The sequence below is a fragment of the Echiichthys vipera genome (genome assembly GCF_963691815.1).
Source record: "Echiichthys vipera genome assembly, chromosome: 14".
In the NCBI taxonomy this organism is placed as follows: Eukaryota; Metazoa; Chordata; class Actinopteri; order Perciformes; family Trachinidae; genus Echiichthys; species Echiichthys vipera.
This window is the reverse complement of record NC_139839.1, coordinates 6,184,724-6,209,320: the sequence shown is the minus strand read 5'-3', so window position 1 is coordinate 6,209,320 and position 24,597 is coordinate 6,184,724. Positions and strand designations below refer to the sequence as shown.

The following is a 24,597-nucleotide window of genomic DNA, read 5'->3' as shown; positions in this document are numbered from 1 at the left end:
AATTTGTGTGAGAAGATGCACATCATGAAGTGACCTTACTGTGATTTCTGACATGATCCACGTGGCTCTCGGTATCCCATGTCAGTATTTGGATTATCTGTCTCCTCTTTCCTCGTCCTTTTGTTCATCAAAGAGTTGATACTGGAGCTGATCAACTAAACATCCTGCCTTGAGCAACCTCTAAACAATGCTGAGCTTTGTGCTCAGTCTTAGGTAAGTGAGATGAGTTATTACATAAATATTCGTCAGATGAATTAAACAAAATGAATCTACTTCTTCAAAAAGGCACTAAATTAGATTGTTGATTTGACACCCGGGTTGAAACTATTCTATGCAATTGGTACTATATTTACTCTAAGCACTTCATTCAGTTGCTAAAGGGTCTTAATTAACAAACAAAGTTGGGAACACAACTGCATTTTATGATAATTATTTTTGAGTGACTTGACTTTTAGCCTTTTTACCCTCCATTACAAACAGGTTTTTTTACCTGCATGAGTTCCTGTTTCTCCTTCTCCCCAGAGCTGATGGCGTCTCGGATGGACCGCACCTCGCTGAGGATAGCCTGCGCCTCCTGCAGCTTGTAGCCATACGGGCTGTTGGACACCTTCTGGTCAATCCTAGGGTCAGGAAGAGGGGGCAGAGCCAGAGGATGGGGGGAGGTAGAGAGGGAGAGACAGGGGATAAAGGTGAGTTTGGAGGATGTTTTAGAAAAGTTTAAGTGGCCGAGGGTTTTCAGCAAATGTCCCCAGATCCCCTCATTCACTGTCAGCTGCTCTGGGGCGGCAGTAGCTCAGTCCATAGGTGACTTGGCTGGGACGCCGGTTCGAGTCCCTGTGTGGACCATGAATGGAGCGTGGACTGGTGGCTGGAGAGGTGCCCCCTCGCTCTGACATCTCTCCATTAATTGCATGTATATAGGTCCTGTGTGTGCATGTGTGTGTATTTCGGGCCTGTGTGTGTGTAACATGATAAAGGAATTCTTCTTCTTGGAGCTGATAATCCGTAAGAAAGATCTAATGATTTTCAATTAGCTGCTTTTTAAAAAATGTTTGCACAGGGAACTGGAAAAGCTGAGCATTCACACGCGACAATAACACTTTGACTCATTAACATACAGTTACACTAAGTGTCAAGCTGCCCAGCGTAACCACAGGCTTTTACTATCAGCCACTCAGCAGGCTTCACTGGTAATGTAGGAGGGTAGAACAACTCGCTCAAGGGCACTTCAACAGCAGGTGGTGGCGCAGCATTACTCATTCACTTTCCTTAGACATATTTTCCAAGCTGCTCTTATGAGTGAGCCTGTGTTTACTTATCCTTTGAGGAAATAACGTCTGAAATTATGATGACGTAACACGTGGTAACAACACTCGCTATTGTGTTGTGCCATTGAGGCCAGCAAATATGCAAGGTGTTTGTTTCCCCCAAGTCAATCACTGATTTCATGTAGACTCACAATAGCTCGATGGGTAAAAGACTGGAAAACTGCAGCATTAGCATCAGTACCTGAATTTTCATTATCTTGGGACAGCAGTACTTTCAGCTGGATTTTAGACCGCTTCAACACCAAGTTGGCTTATTTAAATATGCTTTTTTTTCTCCATTCATCTACAATATACTCTTAAAGTGAGTTTAAGGGTTTTTTAGCCCATTACACAATGTTTGACAGTGTTGTCACCAACCTGTATTTATCTTTGTTTTAAGGTTTGTGCAGGCATTCACCTAGTTCAATTTAAGACTTTATAAGATCTTTTTTAATACCTTTAACACCAGTTTTACATTCATATGAAAGCACGACTGAAAACAGGGAGGTACGATGTGGCCTAGAATTAAATATTATACCCCATTTTTTTAGTACTCCCTGGAAGTATATAAAAACGTTTTTGGGGGGGATGGGTGGTGGGAAGTACTACCCAGAGGATAAAGAACCCAGAAATATGGTTTTACGAACTGCCTAGTCAAAAAACTGAGCCTTTATTAAGTTGATACAGGTGTTAGCTCAATGCTAACGCGGGGGGCCTAAGGCGGGGTACACCCTGGACAGGACGCCAGTCTATCACAGGGCACATAGAGACAAACAGAGACAGACAACCATTCACACCTACGGGCAATTTTAGAGTCATCAATTGACCTCACACCTGCAGGTCTTTGGACTGTGGGAGGAAACAAGAGAACCCGGAGAAAACCCACGCAGACACGGGGAGAACATGCAAACTCCACACAAAAGGGCTCCAGCCGGGTTTCGAACCAGTAACCCTCTCGCTGTGAGGCGACAGTGCTAACCACCACATTTGTATCATTGTGATGTTTATTGATTTACAGTAAAAAAATCAATTAAAAAAGGCTCTTAGCTCAATTAACAGAAATAAGCATTGCCATCATAACCCCATCCTAGCATAGGATCCACTACACTTTCTTACAAAATGACATTTGTGCTCATACTTAGTGGCACATGCTAACTGTCAAAATGCTTTAGAGTCACTTACAGAACTATCATTAGCCTAAAACTAACAAGGGTCAGTTTCTCTTCCTGCAGCATCCATTTTTCAGATCATAAGTGACAGCTCCAGTTAACACACATTAGACCCTGTTTTTGGCTGCAGGCATACTGGGAAGACCTGGCTGCAGGGGAGAACAGACAGAGGAGTCGCTGCGGAAAACCGCCATCAGAGGCAGCAGCAGCTATGTAAACTCTGTCATCAGCAAGTCATGCATGCATCTGAATAACAGGTCCTTTCACATTCTTCAGTGAAGGAAGAGGGGGAGGGAGATTCGGACAGAGAGAGAGAGAGAGAGGGAGAAAACAAGGTACAGCGAGAATGAGGAAGTGAGAGAGAGAGAGAGAGAGAGAGAGAGAGAGAGAGAGAGAGAGAGAGAGAGAGAGAGAGAGAGAGAGAGAGAGAGAGAGAGAGAGAGAGGCACTTGTCTGTAATAGGCAGAGAAAACAAGTAATCCTCTCTAAGTCCTTCTCAAACATGGACTTATGCGGAGTGAAAACGATGTTATGAACCTTTTTATAAATAAAATTGCAATGCCCTCTTTACAATAGCACAGAGAAAAAGAGGGACATATGACAGATACTGAATAAGATGAAACATTTAAGTTACCAGTCACACTTTCTAAAGTTACACTGAAATTCCGCACTTCATTGTACTTTTTAAATTAGTAACAGACTATTGTCCACAAGTACAGTTGTGGTGACACCGTCAGGGAAGCTGTCATTATCCTCGACAAGCAGAGCTCCTGCTCCTGTTTGGTTTTCTTTAGCGCTCCTATCTGTGTGGATGCTGGGTGACCACTGACCTCAAGGGGAAATACTCTTCAAAATTCACAACTTTGGTAACCATTTTAGGCCGAGGAGGCAGTGCCCTGTCATAAATCCTCTTATCATACAGCACATATATGGCCATAAGTATATGGCCACCGAAGCCCTACTAATAATGGATTATTGATGCATATAACAATATCAATATTGGAGAGGGAATTTAAAAAAACGTACAACAGGCAGTAGAAGCATTATAAAATGGCTACTAGCTAACAGCTACTAGCATCAAAAAACAAGGTCAGAAATGGCTGTCATTCGTTATCCATGTGGCATTCACCACTGGTAGTCAAGGCTGATGTTTGTTTGTTTTTTCCAGGAAAGGGTCATAGGCTAGGGGCATATTGAATCAGGGAAGGACACGTCAGGACTGATAAGACCCAATCAGAGAGCGAACATGGGTGTCTGCGTCGTTTCCAATGGTCTTTTGGCCCGTTCAGACTAAAATGCAACCTGGAGTTTTGAAATTAGCGGCATTTCCAAAAGTCTCCGTTTAAGGGGCTCAGAAACATCTGCAGCGTTGACACCAGGCATAAATGTAGCTAAACTATTCATTCATTTTCAACCGCTTATCCCTGTCGGGGTTGCGGGGGGCTGGAGCCGATCCCAGCTGACATCGGGCGTGAGGCGTGGTACACCCTGGACAGGACACCAGTCTATCACAGGGCACATAGAGACACACAGAGACAGACAACCATTCACACCTATTAATGTGAAGGTAGCCTTGGTCTCTAGTATGGGTCAAGCTCCAAAAACAAAGAATCCTTCACCCATAATGCATTTCGATAGCCTCTTTGGTTAGACCCAGCCTGCCTGGTAGATGCTCCTAACTTTCCAACTCTTGCAACAGATGCCTTCTGCTTTAATCTTTCAATCCAAACTGATATAAAACCATGAAACCATCATCAAGTTTATTTTGTGATTTTAGAGAGTCTGACAGTGATGTGGGGTGTAGTCGTATTCCAGGTAACTTCAAAAAGTGTCGGATTGGGAAACTGGGGAAATCCTCTCTTAACAGAGCTGGCTTTGTGCATAAGGGCACTGTGATGCTGAAACAGGGACAAGGACAAACTGTTGCCACAAAGTCGGAAGCTCAATATTGTCATACACAGTAATTCCCAACCCTTTTGGCTCGTGATCCCCTAACAACAAAAGTTAGGTCTACTCGTGAACCCCTGTCACTGGTTGTATATTTCTACCATTTGGATTTTAAGTGCTGTGGAATGAAAATAAAATTATCCACACTGACAATACAAATGTTTTCTCCACCTTCATATGCTGACTATCATCTTGTGACCCCCCCTGATTTATCGTACGGCAAGTTTGGGAACCATTGTTCTAATATAGCTGTCTCCTTTACTGAAACTAAGGGACATAACCCAAACAAAGAAAACAGTACATGAACAGGGTTGTCCACATACCTTTGTCCATACTGTGTATTATATTGTCACTTTTCTGTTCAGAAAACCTCATAAAACACCCTCTCATGTACCAGTATTTTGTGAAATCTTATCAGGAGATGAGTGTTCGACTGCATTCCAGATTAAGCTTATTCGTATTTCTGCAAACAGTGATTGGTTGTCGAATGCCTTCGGATGACTGTAACAGGAGAGGAAAGTCACAGAGGAATGCCGTCCGACCACTCTGCCTCAGCTACTCTTTAATCCTCCTGACACTCACTGTGCTGCGTGAGGCAAGACAAACAGACCGGACATTCCTGTTCAATCCAACATCAGACCGACAGCGAATCTGCGTGTCAGCTTTCCAATGAAGTGAATTTCGAAAACAAGAAAAAAAAATCACAGCCTCAGTCTGAGATAAAGGACAAAGGGAAGACTGGATCCCACTCAAATCAACTTTCCCGACTGAAGGTTTCACCTTTCCACTTTCTGACAAACCTTTTGACAAACTCTCTTCATATTCTGAGGTGTAGAAGTAGGTCAGATAGAAGGGGTGTTTCCTTTAAAATCCACATTCTTCAGCTGTTGTTCCATCGGCGCGTTTATAGAGGTGTTAGTGTTTAATGATCCGATGGAATGTGTGATAATGCTGAGGCAATAACTGAGGCGATAAGCACAGTCTGCTGATCTGAAGTTTCTAACTTTCATCACTTCAACCCAACACATTCACATTTACTGTTTGACATGCTGTTTAACGGGGCAAATTCCAACAAGTGCAACACTCTTCATCGTCTACTGTACAACCATATTCCTGTGATACCCGAGTGATCATGACAGAGATAACGATAAGACAAACGAAAGATAAGAGCCAGGTTGAGACGTGGCTAAGATTTCTAAAAGAGAGAGGAGCAAGTAGAGTAGAAACGGGGGAGAGGAAAGCACAAACAGACCGCTTAAGAGTCCGTTTGGAACCGAACCGAGACAACCTTCTCTTAAGGTTGTTGTTGCAGGTGTTTTGATCTGCACCCAAGTGCGATTACTGTGTTTATGTCTGCCCAAAGGATCACACCAACGGGGAAAACAAAAAACTTAAACAGACCAAAAGTGCAGGTGTGAAAACGCACTTAGTCCGGATAGATGTCCAGACTGAAAAGGGACAAATATATGACATATTGTCTGAGGTGCTATAAAGTAATTGAGGAAGAGGTACATTTATATGTATTAACCATTGAAGTACTTTAATAAGCATAAACAAGTGTATTCTTCATCAAGAAATATAAAGATATACTACATGAACCCAGGAAATGGCTAAAGATTGCCCTGCCTGAGAACTCTCTCCACCAAACACTAAATCCGAGTCCAGAGTGTTTTGCAGGCAGAAGGTAAATCTGTGAAGACAAAGGGAAGGTCACACACGTACTTGCTATTCAAGTCAGATTCTGACTGTCTTGCTTTGCTTGTCAAATTAAATTAGGAGGTCTGGTGGTAGCATAAAGCGTGAGGATCAAACCCCAGAGTCGGCTGTCAACAAATATACCTGTCAAAATGCCCTTCAGCAAAGATTTAAGGTGAGGGAGGTTGGACTGGGAACATTCCAGAAGTAAATGCATTAACTGCAAATACCTCCTTGACAGAAAGAGGCAAAACAGCGGGACCAGTGCGTCAGTATCTGCGTGGGGACGTCAGGTTGCACCACTTACTCTTTGAGGGTTTCAAAGCCTTGTTCTTTGTACTGCAGCTCCTGCTTCATACAGGCCAGGTCCCGCTTTAGCTTGTTCACCTGAGACACAGAGATGAGAAGAACTATTAGTCGGGGAAATAGTTTGAAGAATAAGGCCGGTATTGTTTTATATTTTTGTTTTGGCCAACAAATGCCACAGGAGTGCATGGTTTCTACCAGCTTCCCACTCAGCCTAAGCATCTGTGATTCTTTTTTAAATGTATTTTAAAAGTTTTTTTTTTAAACTAAGTTTACCAGAGAGAGAGAGAGGGAGAGAGAGAAAGAAAGAGAGAGAGAGAGAGAGAGAGAGAGCTAGAGAGTGTGTGTGTGGAGGTGAATGAAGTTAGTTACATGATATCTATGAATGTAAAAGTGCAGGAAATGCATGTGATTGCATCCTGTTGGAACTGTGATTGTCTTCTGAATGAACATCTCCAAATACCCTCCTGTTCACTATATTTTCACCACAACATTTGTCTTTTGTTCTTTTTTAAAATGAATTACAGGAACATAAATCTGTAACCTCAAACATGAATATATCAATCTCACGGCAAATGTATGACACACAAACACACACAGCTTTCACTGAAACACTGTCTGCTGCATCACATTGGTAGAAGTATACGGCGAAGCAATTTAAGATACATTTCAGAAGCTGGAACCAGAGGATTAATTGTATTTTGCTTTAAAATAAACACTGTAATGTGATCTGACAGTGATGACATTAAAAGTCAAAGTTATAGAATAAATTATTGTGATTGACTGGTTGTTTAATTGTCATTTATTGAGGAAAATGGATAAATATCTGGTTCTCTTTGTTTTATCTTTTTCTTGGACTGTTGGTCAAACAAAAAACGAGCAATATGATGATGTGCTCTGGGCAATTGTGATCCCCAACCTTTTCTGACATTTAAGTCCTAATTAGAAACATTTATGTTTAGTATATCAGGTATCAGCAGGAACGAAACAGGATGGAGAGAGCTCTTACCCGACTTTTGGCTGTGGCTATTTCTGCTTTTAGGATGTCTGGGTCGTACTTGCTGGATGAGGACGATCTGGAATTCACTGCAGGAAAGGAAAGAAAGAAGAGAAAAGAAAGGTGTCAAGGAACAACTCATCATATCTTTCTCTCAATTTCTTGTTACACAAGAAACCTCTGAGCAAGAGAGACAGAACAGCCAACTAAAGTCAATGTGGGGAAACGTTTTTACTTCGTATTTTCATGAGAAAAGTACAACATCTTAAAGAACTAACAACATCTAAGGGCGCACTCACACTATCCTTCCGTACCGTGCCCAAAGAGGTTTTATGGGTAAAGCCTGGTTCGTTTGACCAGTGTGAGTGCAACCGTACTGCGCCTAGCTGCGGCCAGCTTGCCGTCCACGGCCCGTTTGGGAGAGGGGGGCTTTTGTAAAGTACGTTTGCACATGTACGAGCATGAGCAAGAGCACGCGGCCTACGGCGGTTCTGACGTCATTTTATGTGCGCCTGTTCGGACCATGCGCGGACATTTAAGACAATGGCGGTGAAATGTTTACGTTTGTGTGATGCGGAGGTGGAGTGTTTACTGCAGATTTGGTCGATGAAAATATTCAAAAACAGTCGACAAGACGCACAAAAACTCTGAGGTCTATGGAAAGATTTGAAAACAAAGCCACGCATCGCGATGACCTCGTCAATGCGTGTGACGTGTTAACAGTGTGATGACGTATGGACAGGCAAGAAGCATTCGCACAAGGCTCAGGCAGTGTGGGTACAAACCAGCCTGGCCAGCGGGGGGAGAGACCAATAGTGTGAGTGCGCTCTAAGCTGTCAAGAACTTTTTATGGACAAAAAGGGACACTGACAGCAAAAGAAACCCCCTCATCTTCCCTTTTGTGCATTCCCTCAAAGGTCAGCACTGTGGTCAGCACAGTTTTTTTTCTCTTGCCAGAGTTGATCCACTGACATAACACTGCTGCTACCGATCATCTTGCTCTAATGCTCTCTTCATGACCTTCAGTATCACATCATAGGGGCTGCCCCCGAATTTCGTCAGTCAAATCAGATTTGGCTGTTCAATACAAATACTTGACTATTTGTGTCAAGCTAGCCCTCTGAGGTAATGCGTGGTAAGAACGGATCGCTGCCAACACAAGATATTAACCAAAAGCCAGAGACTAAATCCTTTTAAGTTGCTGTGAGCTTGACTGCTCGACTAGATTTGAATGAGGGGTCTCTATATTGGCCCTATATATATATATATATATATATATATATATATATATACAGTACTATATCTTTATAAACTTAGAAATCACATTGACAACTACTTTTTGGTAACTAGTTGTGTTGGAGCCAAACACATTAGTCTGAAAAGGGAGGCATTTGTCAAAATCAAAGTGTTTTGATCCACTGCTTTTAAAATCAAAGATGCAATCAGAAAGGTTGTTAGTGATTATTGGGTCCTTATGTCCACAAGCTAATCAAACCGTTATCTTTTCCTGTGTCTGGTTGTTTGCCCCAGACGACGGCCAGAGTTCAGTCTACTCGTCCTGGTCTTGTTAATCATGCAAGACTTTTCAAGTTTTTGTAATTTTACAAAGCAGTGTGCCTTGGTTTTTTCGGGGAGGTAATCCATTCCCTCTGTTGTGGACAGTACTAACTCAGCCGTCAGGAGCACCTGCTATGTGTTGCATCGCTGTCAGATCCAAGTAGCACGTAGCAAAATGTCCTTAAATGTAAAATAAATTAATTAACACTATGCCTGTGGTTCCTCCTGCCTTAGTCCCTCGTCTGTAGGGGTTGTACCACCTCGTCGACTTGTCAACTAGTCTCTGTGAGATGCGTGTCAGTGTGGATTGATGCATTTAATAAAAGTGTATCTGTTCCGTTCTTGTTAAAGTGCTTTCTCTGTGGAATTATCAAATTACCATTGAGGTAGATACTTCCGGGATTGATCCCAAACTGAGAACTGTTTATGTTACAGCAGCCTGATATCCAGGTATTGCAGAGGAACAGTAAACATTAGGGATGTGACGAGATATCGTCCCCACGAGATATTAAAATGTGAAGATATTTAGTTAGTCGATACACTGTCGACAACAGAGTGATAGATAAGACACAGACAATATGTAAGAACTGTAAGAAGACAGTGCCCCGTAACACAAACACGTAACACGTGATCAGGCTACAAGTTATAGGCCGACCCGGAGGCTCCGTACGGGACGAGTTGGGAGACAAACTGTCTCTGTTGTCTGTTGGCAGCTACTGAGCCGAGTGACAGCAGCTGGATAACCTGCCTTCAAAGGCTGAGTGAAAGAAATTTACTAAGCCAAAATAGTTTTCATGTCGGCTCCATGGGAAGAAACCAACAGTGTTTATCCGATTCATTGACTTTATTTCCCTGACCAGAGCAGCGATTGAGGCTAGTATACAAAAAGAAATCAGTAGCCGTGAAAACCCCTCGTACTCACAGCTGGTCTGTGACGTCGACTTGTCCCTCCACGCATCATTTAGCTGCCTGTACTCCTGCTGCGCCAGGCGGAGCCGCTGCTCCTTCACCTGGTAAATCTCCTTCTGGGCGCTGAGCGCGTCACTGGCCACGGCCAGGTAGTCCCGCAGCATGGATTCCTGCTCCCGCTGCCACTGGGCCCGCGGGTCCTCCAGCTGGGTGCTCTCTGGAGGAAAAGAAGGTGAAGAGGAAGACAATGAGTGCGGGAGGAAGAGGAGGATTTAGATCTGGAAGGATATGAGCATCATGACAAGCATGCTTGTTGGTTTTCACATTTATATTGAAATTGAGATGCCAATCAGAGAGGAGTCATCACACTTATCCATTTAGCGTCTTTGAGTACTGAGAAAAGCAATGTGTAAAATTGATCTATTATAATAATAATTATTATTATTATTATTATTATTATTATTATTATTATAGTTACCATCACACTACATTTAAGATTTGGCATTACAATGTTGAAGACTGACACTTTCTGATTATTAGGTCTGCTGTATCCAAATAAACAATTCAAAGAATTTTAAAATGAAACAATTTTAAATAAAAAAACATCTGAAAACTGCAAAATAATTTCGTCTTCCTTTCATTGCGGGAGTTTTCTGATCATGTATCTTGCAAACTCTTCCAGTTAATGCAAAGATTAAGTTGAATCTGCTGATTGAATTACTAAAATACCACACGACTCTTATTTTCTCTTTACAGTTATGGCACAACAGAAAATACAAAAGCACACGTCAGAAGTACAGTTAGGCGTAGAGAGTTAAAGGAAATGCTTAAGAGTTAACAAAGGGCATGGGACAGACCTTAGGGGAGGTACAAAAGGAGAATGAAGGTGACGAGATGAGCAGAAAGAACAACAGGTAACACGTAAACTCACTGGTGTTGTGGTCGACATAGTACGCTCCGACGGCGGGGTCGTACGCCTCCTCCCAACCGATCGGCAGCTCATCCCCGATGCAGTCAGCAAACGTCAGAGGCTTCGTCTGCCTGGAGAAATCAGAATCAGAAAATAGAGTCAGAAACAGAATCTGCACCACTGTGATAAACAGGCATCCCAGATATGTCTCCGGTATGAGGACATGTGTAATATTTATCGATGACACAGCGGTGCATGAAACGTGAGCGAGTGGTGTTGTGGATTTTCACCGGATTGTGGGTAACCTCAGGATTTTGCACACTAAATATCAAATGAAAGACAAGCAATAATAAAGGTCTGTGATACTCCCAACTACAGAGGGATTAAAATGTGTACAAACTGGTACAGGTAGTTGTGATGTACTTCAGAACCCATGTGAACTCTCCAAACACTCCCATAAGCTTTCACGCTTTTGACAAAGCATTTAAAGTGTAATTCAGGCGCGAAACCATTCCTTGGTCTTTTTCGGCATTTCATATAAGCCATCGAGACAGTTTGTGAATTAACTATTAACGGAGAAATCCGGTAGAGTCGCTAACAGCTGGACGTGGCTATCACTGGTTAGCTCGGGGCAGTACGGTGATGGCATTAAAGCGTCTTTTTTAACCACTAATACTGCTCAAAATAACAGCAAACCTCTGCAGCAGCATGAGAAGAGTCCTTACACATAAAACAAAGCAACAATGGGCTCCTTCCTATTAGATTGCATTTGGTAATCGACTTGAATGGACTTTACTACAAGAGGAGCTGCTACAGGGGCCAGTTGGCGAGTCTTTCAAAACACTCTTAATAAACTCTGGGTTCACTAACCATGTTGTCGGTGCTTCGTTTTATGTGTAGGGATACTTAAGTGCCGAAAAAGAAAAATTGGTGTGTGTGGGTGTGTGTGTGTGTGTTTGTGTGACAACAGAAAACTTTAATCGTACAATATTCGTACAATATTAATATACAATTAGTTCAAGATATAGAATTGTTCATGTTTTCATACATTTATTTAAGCAAAAATTACAAAAATAAATCAGTTGAAGCGAGGGCTAGGTAAAAAAGATAGGTTTTCCAATTGCGATCTTCATTTGAACGAGCCGATATCAATTCATCCACAGAAAAATCTACCTTTTCTTGGTATCACATGACACATGAAGACCTAAGGAATCCACTGGTACCAACCCAAATGGGCCCCTGGACCTCTAACCTCAACATACTCACTGACTGAGTAGAATAGTCCTCAGAGTTGCACTTTATTGTATTGACTGCTCTAGTGTGTCCATGTTAAATAAAAAGTACATTAATGCAACAGCTTTGCGCTCATCTCTGAATGTAAACATTAATATCTTTAACAATACACCAGGTTAGAGGGTCTATTGTATAATTCACAGCTTGATTTCTCTGAGAATGTTTTGTAACGTAAATATCCAGAACTGAATCTAATCGAAAAAGTAACCTTGTGAATCGGTCACTGCCCTGGTTTCAGCTTCTCAAATGTGAGGATTTTCTGGTTTTATATGGATGTGTTGGGATTTTGGACTTTTGGTCGGACAAACAGCAATTTGGATTATGTCAACTGGAGCTTAAGTAAAAGTTATTGATAGTGAAACAACTGATATTTGCAGCCCTAAATCGTTGATGAAGAGCTAAAAGTCACCTACAGTATAAAATAGAGTATTCTGTCGCTACCTTACTTAATGCAACAGTTATTGGAGTCTGATTAAGTCTGAAAAAGTAAAACATGGTCTCATCCCAGCTCACTGAAAGCTTTCGGGATGAGGTAGGGTGAGTGTGTATGTGAGTGGAGGGGGTGGGTAGTCTGGTGTTCCACTGAGTCCTCTATTCACCTCCAAGGGGGGGAAAAGGAGAGAAGAGGAGGCAGGGGGTGGTCTCTGCAGCCAGTCACAATAGGAGGAAACCGGCCTGTGGCATTCCACAAGCAGCGCTGACGCATCGCCTGGAGGTTTCTGGGGCAACCCTTGGCCTTACACAGAGTTCACTGCAGCTGGGTGGTGAATACAACCACTTTAACGTTGCGCTTTAACATAACTGTGTCGGAATGAGCCAAAGATTTTAATGCACAATATGCAACTTTGCGTACGGTAAAATGTCCCTTACATTTCATATTAAGTCATGTTTTTACATCGACGGGTAATTATTATTAATTAGGGCTGTAAGGGAGTGTCCACATTCACATTTTTTAGATAAGCTAACTATCTAAAAATGCGCAGCGTGATGAAAGCACTAATCCTGTTCTGAATTAAAAAATTTTATGGCTTGATTGGGTTGCGGTCACTGTTGCAAAGCACTCTGTCTCAACCCCTGAAAAGTACCGCTTTGGCACGAGTATTGAAATTCACACGGTATCGACACCATTCTCTGAATTTGAAACGCCTATCAAGGAAGTAGTTCTATAAATGTGATACAAGCAGACACACCATTTACCTAAGCTTTGTCCAAACCCCCACCGACTACCAAACAAACAAGCGTAGTGAGACCACCAGGTTAAACCACCTCTCAATGATTTCTTGATGAGAGACGACAACCAGCAGAGTAAAAAAGCTCTCCTCTTTAGCTTTTCTTCTGTTTCGTGACTGCGGCTGCAAACAAAAACAGAGCAGTGGCTCACCGCTGAAGGGAGAAACTGAACTGGGTCCTTTTTCAGCTGATGAATAATGAAAGGGGCCCAGAGAAGACCCCCTCAGCTCTACTCTAAATTTAGCTCAGGAAGACAGGGAGGCTTCTGCCAACCGCTGAGCCCAGAAAAAAGTCGGCTGGTAGGCTGGCTGGATATCCACATCCCATTATTCGATTCCTCTCTCCTCTCGCCCACTAAATCCTACCCTCTAATCGTCGAGCTGAGGGGAGTCGCTGACCTAAACTCGCTGTTCTCCCTCAGGAGCGAAGGACCAGCTGGCAGCCTCCATTTCACTGTCAGTCATTCAATAGCCACTTGTAGTGCTTCTTACATGCTTCACTGCTTTAGTGGTCCAATTGCCTGTGATGGATGTGGGAGCCCCCATATACTGGGAACAGGTGACATGGACAAAACTGCTATAATGGTTACATAAACAAATGCGTTGAAAATACAACAACCACGATCCTAAAAAACTATTTGTTCAGGCACTCGCTTCTCTTTTTCTTCTTAACAGGGAAGCACTTGTTATTTTACTTATAATCTTTGTGCGAATAACATGTGAATAAAGCTTCTAATGTTGTTTTCTGCGCCCAACAGTCTTTGATTGAATGAAGCTTATTGAATGAATTAATTAGTAGTCTACCATGCGTGTGAAACAATAATAAAGGTGACATCACTCACTCAAGTGTTGCAAACCAGAAAAGAACCCAAACCTAAAGAGCAGCTCTATTGACAAACAAACGTTTAAATATCTCCATTATCCTTTTTTTTATTATTCTTTTATTGTTTTTTTGTTGTCTGATGTGAGAAGACGCCGAGAAGAAGTGAACATGTAAAAAGTCGTTCAAAAAAGGTAATAAACACATAGCCACTAGGATGTGCCAATTCAGTAAATGTAGTCTACGAGAGTCTGCCAAAAACAATACCTACGCTAAAAACACAGGACACCACCAATGTGTTTTTCTAAACCAGACCTTCACATGCAGAAACACACCACATGGACTGGTAAACGGACTGCATCTACATACTTTTTATATAGTTATTACCGAACTCCTGAGCCACAGCAGCACCCACAATAGAGTCCATTTGAATCCAGATTATTGGGTGCAAATATTTACTTTGTTTAGCGCCCAATTTAGCTTTAAAGGTGAAAAAGAAAAACTGATCGCCTACATATAGCTTTTTGTTTATTCATTCATTCATTCATCTTCAACCACTTGTACCTGTCGGTGAGGCTACAGTGCTAACCACTTATTTGCAGTGTCATTATTTTTCATATTACATGACTCATTTCTCAACCCAGGTACTTTGTTACCTTGATAGAAATACCAAAGATTGTCCTTCCATGGACAGACAGTAGCTTCTATACTGCACTACAAAGCCGTAGTGCAGTAACTATAATAACAATTAAGCAAAAAAGGAATGGCTGTGTTTACTGTCCCAACAAATTAATATTTGGCACACTGATGATGGATTATGGTTTACTAGTTTGCCATTCAATACGTTTTATCCAAATCAATCTTAACCGCCATACTTTCAGGCCCAAAATTGTGCAGAAATCCTGTTTGTTATTGGTGATTTCCTAGTTACTGCACTAAGCCTTTGTAGGGCAGCATACTGGTGAGGCATAGCATGGCTGTTAATGACTGGACAATCAAGGATACAAGGACATAACTTGATATAATGTTTATGCCCCTAGTGTCTACACACACGTGTTTCTCACAGAGACGTGAGCAACAGACAGCAATTATTTTCACTCTAAGCGCCTGAATATCAAACTCTCTGGGATCAATTAGTTTGACTGCTTTCACAGCCATTACGCACTACGTTAAGGCTGGTATCCCTGACCTCAGGTTGCTCAGATGACCAGCTTTTTGTCACATGGATGACTTGCAGTGTTGCCAGTCGTGGTTTTATGGCAGGGTAGCAAAATGTTACTGATGAAAACATTCAAATTCAGTGCAGAAAAGTATGCACATGCACTTAAAAGCATCTTGTCTTGTGCTGAAGGTCAACCCAGACTGCTGCCAGGGCAAACCAAAATAAAAACACCTGCACTAAAGTCTCATTTTCTTTGTACATCTAGTTTTTCTACAACAAATTAGCCACATTTTCGAGGCATTTACTGCCTTTAAACTGATGTTATGTGGGTCTTTAGCCTCCTGCTTGTGTCCAGACTCTGTCTTATATAACTGCTAAACCGACCAATTAATAAGTATGGGTTTCAGCGGAGAGTGTCACATGATGGTCTGCATGTTTTTTAAGAAGCTTATCAGAGACTAAAACTCTTGGAGGAAAACACTGAATTCTTGTGATGTTCTGGGATCAAAGTGGTCAAAAATGAATTTGCAGGATACCAATGCAGGTCTGATATCAGCCTTTCAAACACAGTATCAGCCAAAGCCGAGTAAACACACACCCCCAGGTTTCACATACCAAGGTAAAAAGCCAGGAGGCCACTAATGCAAACTGACAAAGCGTGCGGCAGAGTGCAAATACACAGAGGGGCGGGCTGCATATCTGAACGGTGAGTCAGGCGACGGCGCAGAGAATCATTCATTCGGAGCGGCATATAAATTCCTCGAGCCGAGTTATGAGGCTCCCAACTACATTTCATAGCTGCTCAAGGTCCAACAGTAAAAACAATCACACACCCCTTTCACACTCACAGTAAAGCCCTTACTATTCTGAAGCATCCAAATAAAATGTGAAATTATCCTAAAGATGCAAATTACAGCAGAGATCCGCCTCAGTCATTCAGCACATTACCCTGCTCATAAAAGTGACGGCGTGTTACACAGATAACATTCCTTTCACATGACGATATACAGTCAATGCGTCATTTCAAGGGTGGATGGATGATATTGCACTCTGAAGAATTTATAAGGGCTATATAGGCCGCCTAGGTTGATGCTTTTTTTTAAACATACTGAGATTTGTCTTTCTTTTGTCCCTCTATTTTGTCCCTTTTCTCATTTCAGTCCACCTTTTAAATGTGACTGTATGACTCACGCACATAATGTATTTTTAATCAAATAAATGTTGTTTTTCTGTTTGTTCAGAAAAAAAAATAAACGTAGCAAAACAAATAAAATGGGTCATGAAAGACTTGAAGAGGAAAAAACAGAATATGTCAGAGAAAATCAGCAGTGCGATCTGAAAGTCCTCCATATCTGTGACTCTACTTCTGAAGGTCTACACGCACGCACGCACGCACGCACACACACACACACACATATTGCCGTCTTTCTTCATTCCTAAACCCGAGACTATTACGGGGAAGTTTCCACACGACTGCAGCAGTAAATTCAACACTGACTGGTCGTTGAATTTGTTCTCAGCTTCGGTTTACTTCTCAGATAACCTCTCCTTTTTTTATTAAAGAACAAATCAATCTGAGCCTTCTTGCAACCCTCGTGACGTAGGAATTTAAGCTCATTTCTTTTACTTCACTCATACACCATTTCCATGTGTAATCTCTCTACGTCGTCCTCAAACGAGCCAACCCTCGTCGTCTCCAGTTGTCTCGGTTCTCCATACATCTTGCCAGCTCATTTGTGCTCTCTGCACTAGCGTCTTTCTTTAGCACGTCCACAAAGGTCGGTGTGGGACGTCCTCTTGATCAACGCTTTTTGGCTGGGAGATCTTGGTGTCTGTGGCAGTGGCCAGCAAGTCTCATTCTCCTTACTGCCATCTTTTCTGATACACTTGGTAATGCCCCGTACAGACACTTGTTGGTGATATGTTCTTCCTGCTTGATGTTCTGTACTGCACGCAATATTCTGGTGTAGCATCCAACCAGGGATTTCTGTAGGGCTTGTGTTAGTGTGCAGCATTCACAGCCATAGAGGAGAACGGACTCCGCGGTCGCAGAGAAGAAACTGATCTTGATGTGCCGGGGGAGGTTGGATTTCCACACACTGGTCATGCCATTAAGAGCTCTCCAGACAAGCGCTTTCCTCACTTTAACACCCTGTTCAGTGGAGCCGACCCATAATAATAGCATGATACACCAAAAACATAAATGTTTCTGATGGTGAACAGGCTCAAACGTCTTTGCTGACAGTGTAATCCAAAGCAAACAGCACATGTCAATACTCATCAATCACCTGAAATGCCAGTAGTGGGGTAATGCAAGAGTGAAAGGGGGAACTATAATAAACAACAACGGAAAAATGCACTGGAAAACTAGGCCTATCGTTGCTTGGTCTTTTTTCTTAATCCCATGGATAATAACTGGTTAAACATAAAATCAAATCCAAGTTTTTCCAGTAAGAGTACAACTATGCATGCATGACAGCGGGAAATATTTGAGCAATCTTAACCATCTTTGCTCTCCCTTACTGAATTAGCAGTAAAGTAGTATCACAGCACAGAAGAGAACAGAAACGTGTGTGCAAGTGACAGGTCACAAAAACACGTGTTCACGTGTTGGCAGCTCACAGCATGTGCCTGGTTCAACTTCAGGCTGATTATTTCCATTTTTGATCAATCTATGAATTATTTTTTCATGAATTGATGTTGATGTTTAGTGCAGAGCCCACAGTCATATCTCAAGAATCTCTCTGCCGTGGCTATGGGGTACATACTGGCATATCCGCGGAAGTAAAAATGTCGGAACGTGGTCGGCACAAGGTGGAGTACGGTGACAGAGATGAGCGCGGTGTTTCAAGTCGAACCTTATCTCAGCGACCAGAAAGAAACTGCATACATGCAGCACTCAGCACAGAAGAGACTGCTAGCTCAGCACCTTGTCACCCTGCTGCTGTTTATGGCAGAGTGTAAACACAAACATGCACAATGCCCCCCCCCCCCCCCCCCATCTACCAATCGATTGGTTGAAGAGTAGGTAGGGTTTCAGTCAACGTTGATTTTCTTTGGTTCACCACAGCCCTATTAATCAAATACGGAAGTTGTGAACCATTTCATTTTGATCCGTATATTAATGGCCGGATATAAGCTTAAGAGCTGTGAATTTTTAAAGGAAAGAGTATTTTTAGTAGTATGTTTTGAATATAGAGTGGGGGATAGGCGTTTAAAACGGGAAGAAATGCCAGTAACAAGACTGAGTCAAACATACTGCCTTGTTACAGCACTAATTTAAAGGTATAAATGGGCATCAGAGCTGTCCCGAATAGAAGAATAGATGAAGAAGTAGCTTCTTCCCCCCCCCCCCCCCTGCACTCTGTAAACATGTGCAGTTGTTGTTGTGGTGAGAAGCATCACCAACGCCTGCTGTCTGACTGCACATTTCAGCACTGTGTACTGTTTCAGCTCAGGGAAAACACTCTCAGGTCCGTATTAATGCTGTTGTTCCAAGCTGCCACAAATGAATAAGTAATAATGTGGTTGGTTATGTATTAAAGAAAACCACACAGCAGTGGCTGTGCGAGCCATTCTTCTGTTCAGATCCTAGTTAAGAGTTTGCAGGGCTGCACTTTGACCCCGTGCACCTTGGCAAGCAGTGAAAGGGATTTCAGATGAATCAGGCCTTTGGTTAGCAAGTCGGCATGCTGCTCGGTCCTTCACGTCGTGTGTTTCAGGAATGTGTACTTGTGTGTGTGTGCTTGTGTGAGGTTTCTACTCTAAGTGTCAGAGTGAAAAGCAACCAGAGGAGTATCACTAAAAGGAGAAGGTCTTAACTCAACTTGCCACCTTTTAGACAGCAACTAAATGTTAGAACATAGCCCAGCATAAGAGCTGCTTTCATCCAGATGTATGAGTTTTATTATTCATATTACTTTGTTGCTGTCCTGTCGTATATTCACACTTAAATTCCATGACGGTCCTCTATGCAAAGTGCTGTTGATTTGTGGCATAATGACTGGGGACAAACGTGGCTTGAAATATAAATTTAACACACAGTGCTGCGTCCTGGTTTTACGGTCGAACGGGAATCGAAAGACAGAACAACCGTTCTTGCTGGAATGCGGACATTCTGGCACAAAACACGCTGGCGTCTTGATCTCGATCTTGGCAGAAGACGCAGCACTCGGAGTTGGGAAGTGGAGGGAAAGCGTGATGATGTGACGTCACACAGGAACATGAAATGTAGTCGTTCTCATTAAGCTTTTTACAGAGCCTTTCACTGAACAATCTGACAGTAAACTGTCAAACTCTTAACGTGGCGATTATCATTTCATTCCGCAAACATCACATGTGTAATCCAAGACAGAGAATTCATGGGACCAGAGAATAACTGTTTCATTTCAATAGAAGCCAATGTAAATTTTTCCTGTAGGGTCTACAGGAAGCTGTATTACTTTCCATCCCTACAACTAATGCTGCTACATTTATAACACTTATAATCACTTATTTAGTTTGTACTTGCTGCGTATTGTTGTATATCGTATAAACCTACGTTTAACCACGATGTCCGTTGCACTCTGTCACACTTAGTTAATTGTTTGATTTATTTTACGTTAGCTTTATTTTGATTTGATTATGTTAGCTTATTGTTACTCTGACCCTTTCCCACCTTTGTATTGAGACTGTTGCACAATAAATTCCCTCGGGATAAATAAAGCTTCTTGAATCTTGAATCAGACGGGATCGACTTCAGCAAAGTGCCACGAAAATGACCGAATCACTTTTTAGCAGCATTACCTGCGAGAGCCTAATGCAACTGAGGATTAAACAAGTACAGCATTTGTGTGTTCTCTCTCACCAAGCAAGAAAAAAAAACACCCCTAAGCCTCCAGAATTCCAGACATAAGCCATTAAAGGGATTTGGTGTCAAAGTCCGAGGGGTCTTAAGTAACTGGTAAAGATGAAAAACGAGTCCCCCATGAAAATCTGCCACACTGTGTTTTTGCACAAGTGGGACTGTGTCATGTAGCGCTGCATGCTTAGCCATCTAAGCCTATTACACTGATGGATTTCTATAAGGGAGCGGAAAAAAACCCCAGATAATTCACACCTCCGGACCTGATCTGTAATTGCAGGAATGTAAATGAAGCAAGACGTGCCCAGGAAGAAGCACAGCAACAAAGGACATAACTCCGACCAACCATGCATTTGTTCATTTTAACCATTTTGAAATATTTGGAGAAAGTCATTTATCCATTCTCCTGTGAGAAATCCTTCACTTATTACTTATTCAGTGCTATAATTTACTGTATGTATACTTTTTTTATTACTACGGCATACAACGTCTACTGGGGGTTTTTCTTTATCATCCACTCAATGTAAAAACTATTACCACTACTTTTTACTAAGTGATAAACTGTTTTAAACAATGCAGTGTTCAAACAGGACTTTTTTTACAAGTATTGTTTTAAGTATTAAAAGGATGAAAGGGATTTTAATGCATTTTTAGAGACATTGACTCCTTATTGTGTATACTTTACCGCCATTGGTGTTCAACCTTGCAGGCAACCATTGGCTTTCATCTAATTCACTGTGGCTTTCAGCCTTTCAGGCAGCAACTGGCTTCCATTTATGTTTACTATGATGAGCATTTAGTCCGTTTTATTTTTTGGTCAAAATAAATTATGTTTGCATAGTAATGTTGCCGTGTTCCCCAACTAAATTACATTATAATTGGACCAGCACTCATGTTTGCTCACCGTTTGTTTCCTAGTTATGTTTCTGGAAATGCCACACACAAATAGGACTAACAGCTGCATTTGTGTATGATTACAATATAAAACTGAAATAAAAGCAATAAGATATTCACCACGATGCATGACTCATTTCAAGTCTCTGTACGTATATTCTTATTTAACACTGCGGTAGAGTGACGGTCTAGTTGGATGGAAGGAAACCAAAAACTGTTGGTATACTTTAGACCACAGGTCGGAGTTGAACCTGCGGCTGCTACCTGGGGGACCTTCAGCCTCTTTACATGGGGCGACTCAGCCAGGTATGCTATGGTGATGTAAACACAATTTTTGTAGTGAACAGGAGAGAAGACGTAACACCCTTCGTTTATCGCCGGTCCCCTGTTCACTACAAATCATGTTTACATCACCATAGCATACCTGGCTGAGTGGCCCCATGTAAAGAGGCTGGAGGACTCCAGGTAGCAGCTGTATGGTTGAACTCCGACCTGTGGCCCGTTGCTGCATGTCTCCCCCTCACTCTATTTCCTGTCTGTCCTGTATAGTAAAAAAAAGCTTGGAAAACTGCCAAAATTATCTTGAAAAAAATATATCTATAGTATCCATCTATGGTGTCTCCTTTCAGGGCTAATGAGGCATCACTTATGGACTGAGCAAGCTGTGAGAAGGACCCCCACTCAATTTCTCTGCCAATGCAATTTACACTAAAGAAATCAACCGGCTTCAAGGTTGAATTCCTAGTTCAAATAAGAAAAAACATTTCTGCAGCAAGGTTTACTCTCATTATTGATCCATCACTCTCACATAAAGCGGTTTCTAGTCTGTCACACTCACCCAAAATATAACGAATGACAATATGTCAGTGCCAACGGCTGCAGGAAGCAACAGTTGTGTCTCTAGGTGAACATTATGGGTAGAGTTACAACAATTAGGCCTAATGAACTAGAGAATAGAAGCAAATTAATCCAAAACTATTTTGATATTCAAATAAATTTCAAGTTTTGGTAAATGTTTAAGCAAAAATGCCAAATATTTGCTGATACTGGCTTCTCAAATGTGAGGATTCTAGGCTTTTCTTTGACATACCTGATGGTAAGCTTACTATCTTTTGAATTTTGGACGGTTAGTTGAGCAAAATAAGACATCTAAATCACATTGGGCCATGGGAAATTATAACAGGAACCTTTGGAACGATTAATCAAACAAATATCTGCAGACTTTCTATAATAAATCATTATGAGTATAAAGTCTCCACAAGTGTAAAAAGAATTTCAGCTGTCCGGTGATCCATGTTTGACCCTCCTCCAGATCAGGGTCGATCCTGCAGCTTTTGTGGGTTGCTTGTTACTTATGTTGTGCTACTGTTTCAGTGTTTTGGGGGGATTTTTTCTAAAACTAATTGATCCATAAATAAGCCTCTGTGTTCAATTTACTTCACAAATATGTTTTGCCTCAGTAAGGTCACTCAAACTTGCCTAATAAATTGACAATAAATGTGTTTTCACAGCGTTGCTATCTTTAAGAGTTTTTAACTAAAAAAAACAAAGTGTTTGAAAGCAGTAATAATTATTTACATCTTCAAATGTTTTGTTTGACCAAAAGTACAAAAAACCCCCATGGGTATTTTATCATATATCATTTTGGGCAAAGAATGATCATTAGAGAAGTTGAAACCATCAAATATTTAGCATTTCCGCTTGAAGATTAACAATTAATGGATACTAAAAAGTTGCTGATCAATGTTCTGGCAAAATCAAAACCAAGAGACGATATCATAATTCAGAATAAGAATCAGTTTGTACCATTACAGACTAATCCTTGCTCAAGTTTCCCTGCATGATGTCAAATAATGTTTCATTCTTTTCTCAACCATCACTGGTTTTCCTACACACACCGTCTGTATAAAGGTGTCCAACGACTAGACCTTAAAAGAGAGTGAAATTCACAATATTCCTCAGATAAAACTGTTTCTAGTACAACGTATATCGCCTGTGGATAAAGGTGAATCAAATAAAGACCTTTATTTAAGGTAAGACACCACTGATCCTTAGAGGGATGTTACAGTGGCACAAAGACAGGTTCATTTAGAAATTAGAGAGATGACATTTTAAAAAAAAAACATATACATTAGGCTACATATCACAAACCATGGGCAGATATTTGTGACATAGTTCATGGCTTGATCTGTGGATGTGGCAGGCCATCAGGTTAGGTGACAGCCATACTAGTTTCAGGGATGAACAAGCTACGCATGGGTAGTTGGTTTTTAAAAAGGAGTGTGATCCAGCACCTTCATCCCCAAGGAGTTTGATCCAGCACCTTCATCCCCATGGTCTGAGGGTATACTGAGGGTGTTGTATGTCACTGCAGACAAACTTGTGATTTTTGGCCTACTTTTAGCAGCTTTTCTCATTATCTTCTAATCGTTTACAGTCATTTTTTCAAGCTAATTCAAGCTAAATTGCCAAACACTCAGATTCCAACTGCTCAGATGTGAGGTTTTGCTTCCATCGGTTGTGATACATCACGGTCAACGCAATATTTGGGTTTTGGACTTCTGGCTGGACAAAAAGTAATTGGCCATAATGTACAATGTACAGTATTGTACCACTCTGATTCGGTACAATACCACTCTGATTCGGGACAATACCACTCTGATTCGGGACAATACCACTCTGATTCGGGACAATATTTGTATATTATTATATATTATTGAATTAGCATTCTAATGTGCAGGAACAAATAGTTTCATCAGTGAAGACAACAAAGATGGAGAATGAAATATATGTCTCCTGGTACCTGCACTTATTTGTATTATTTTGAGATATTAAGCCGAGTAAAGGTCCAATAACTGCCTTCAACAAATGATCTTCTGCTTTGAGTCTTTTAGACATTAAGCAGAGTTTAATTCATGCTTGTTCCCATTGATGACAACAGGTGCAACAGTCCCAGGAACAGGTAAGACAGTCTATCCATCTTTGGTGGGTTCAAATAATGTACTAGTGATAGAGCGTTATGTATTTTAAGGGCCAATGCCGGTTTTTGTACCAGCCATAGTCGATGACCGATACGGACTGCCGATTTTCTTGAGACAATATTTGGGGCCGATACTAGTTTTGCTCCCTCAATTTACATCATAAAAATTACACAATGATGATAACAAATGTAACAAGTCTCAATTTAACGAAAAGGATCTTGTACTTAGAAAAAGGCATCCAATACACGTAAAAACACAAATATCATGTATGTGCTATGATGATGAACTACGGACTGACATTTACTTGTCTTTATCACTGCTATGCTGACTTGTGATATGCATTATATGTAACCTGACATGAATATTCTCTGTATTTGCAGGGAAAACATGCAGAATTACTGCCAATGTGTCTCCTACACTCCTTACAGTGATATGCATTTGCGATTTATATTTTATTTTAACATAATGGGTGATTTAGGCCACTTCAATAGGCTGTTTGTACTCCTGATGATCTACAGGAGGTCAAAAGGTCATCCATCTTTTTCAGTAGTAGCACTACAGCTCTGTCTCTCACTCAC

At 41.4% G+C, this 24,597-nt stretch overlaps 1 protein-coding gene across 1 annotated transcript in view; it reads right to left on the bottom strand.

Annotated features, from left to right (window-relative positions):
- Positions 1 to 24,597, bottom strand: part of wwc1 (WW and C2 domain containing 1) — a 50,013-nt gene that overhangs the window by 24,303 nt on the left and 1,113 nt on the right. Inside the window, exons 2-6 of the mRNA XM_083927363.1 lie at positions 10,819 to 10,928; positions 9,901 to 10,104; positions 7,434 to 7,510; positions 6,426 to 6,505; positions 491 to 620 (exon numbers count right to left, since the gene is read on the bottom strand). Of these exons, the coding sequence (XP_083783489.1) occupies positions 491 to 620; positions 6,426 to 6,505; positions 7,434 to 7,510; positions 9,901 to 10,104; positions 10,819 to 10,928 (601 nt within the window). The remainder of the gene's footprint in view (positions 1 to 490; positions 621 to 6,425; positions 6,506 to 7,433; positions 7,511 to 9,900; positions 10,105 to 10,818; positions 10,929 to 24,597) is intronic.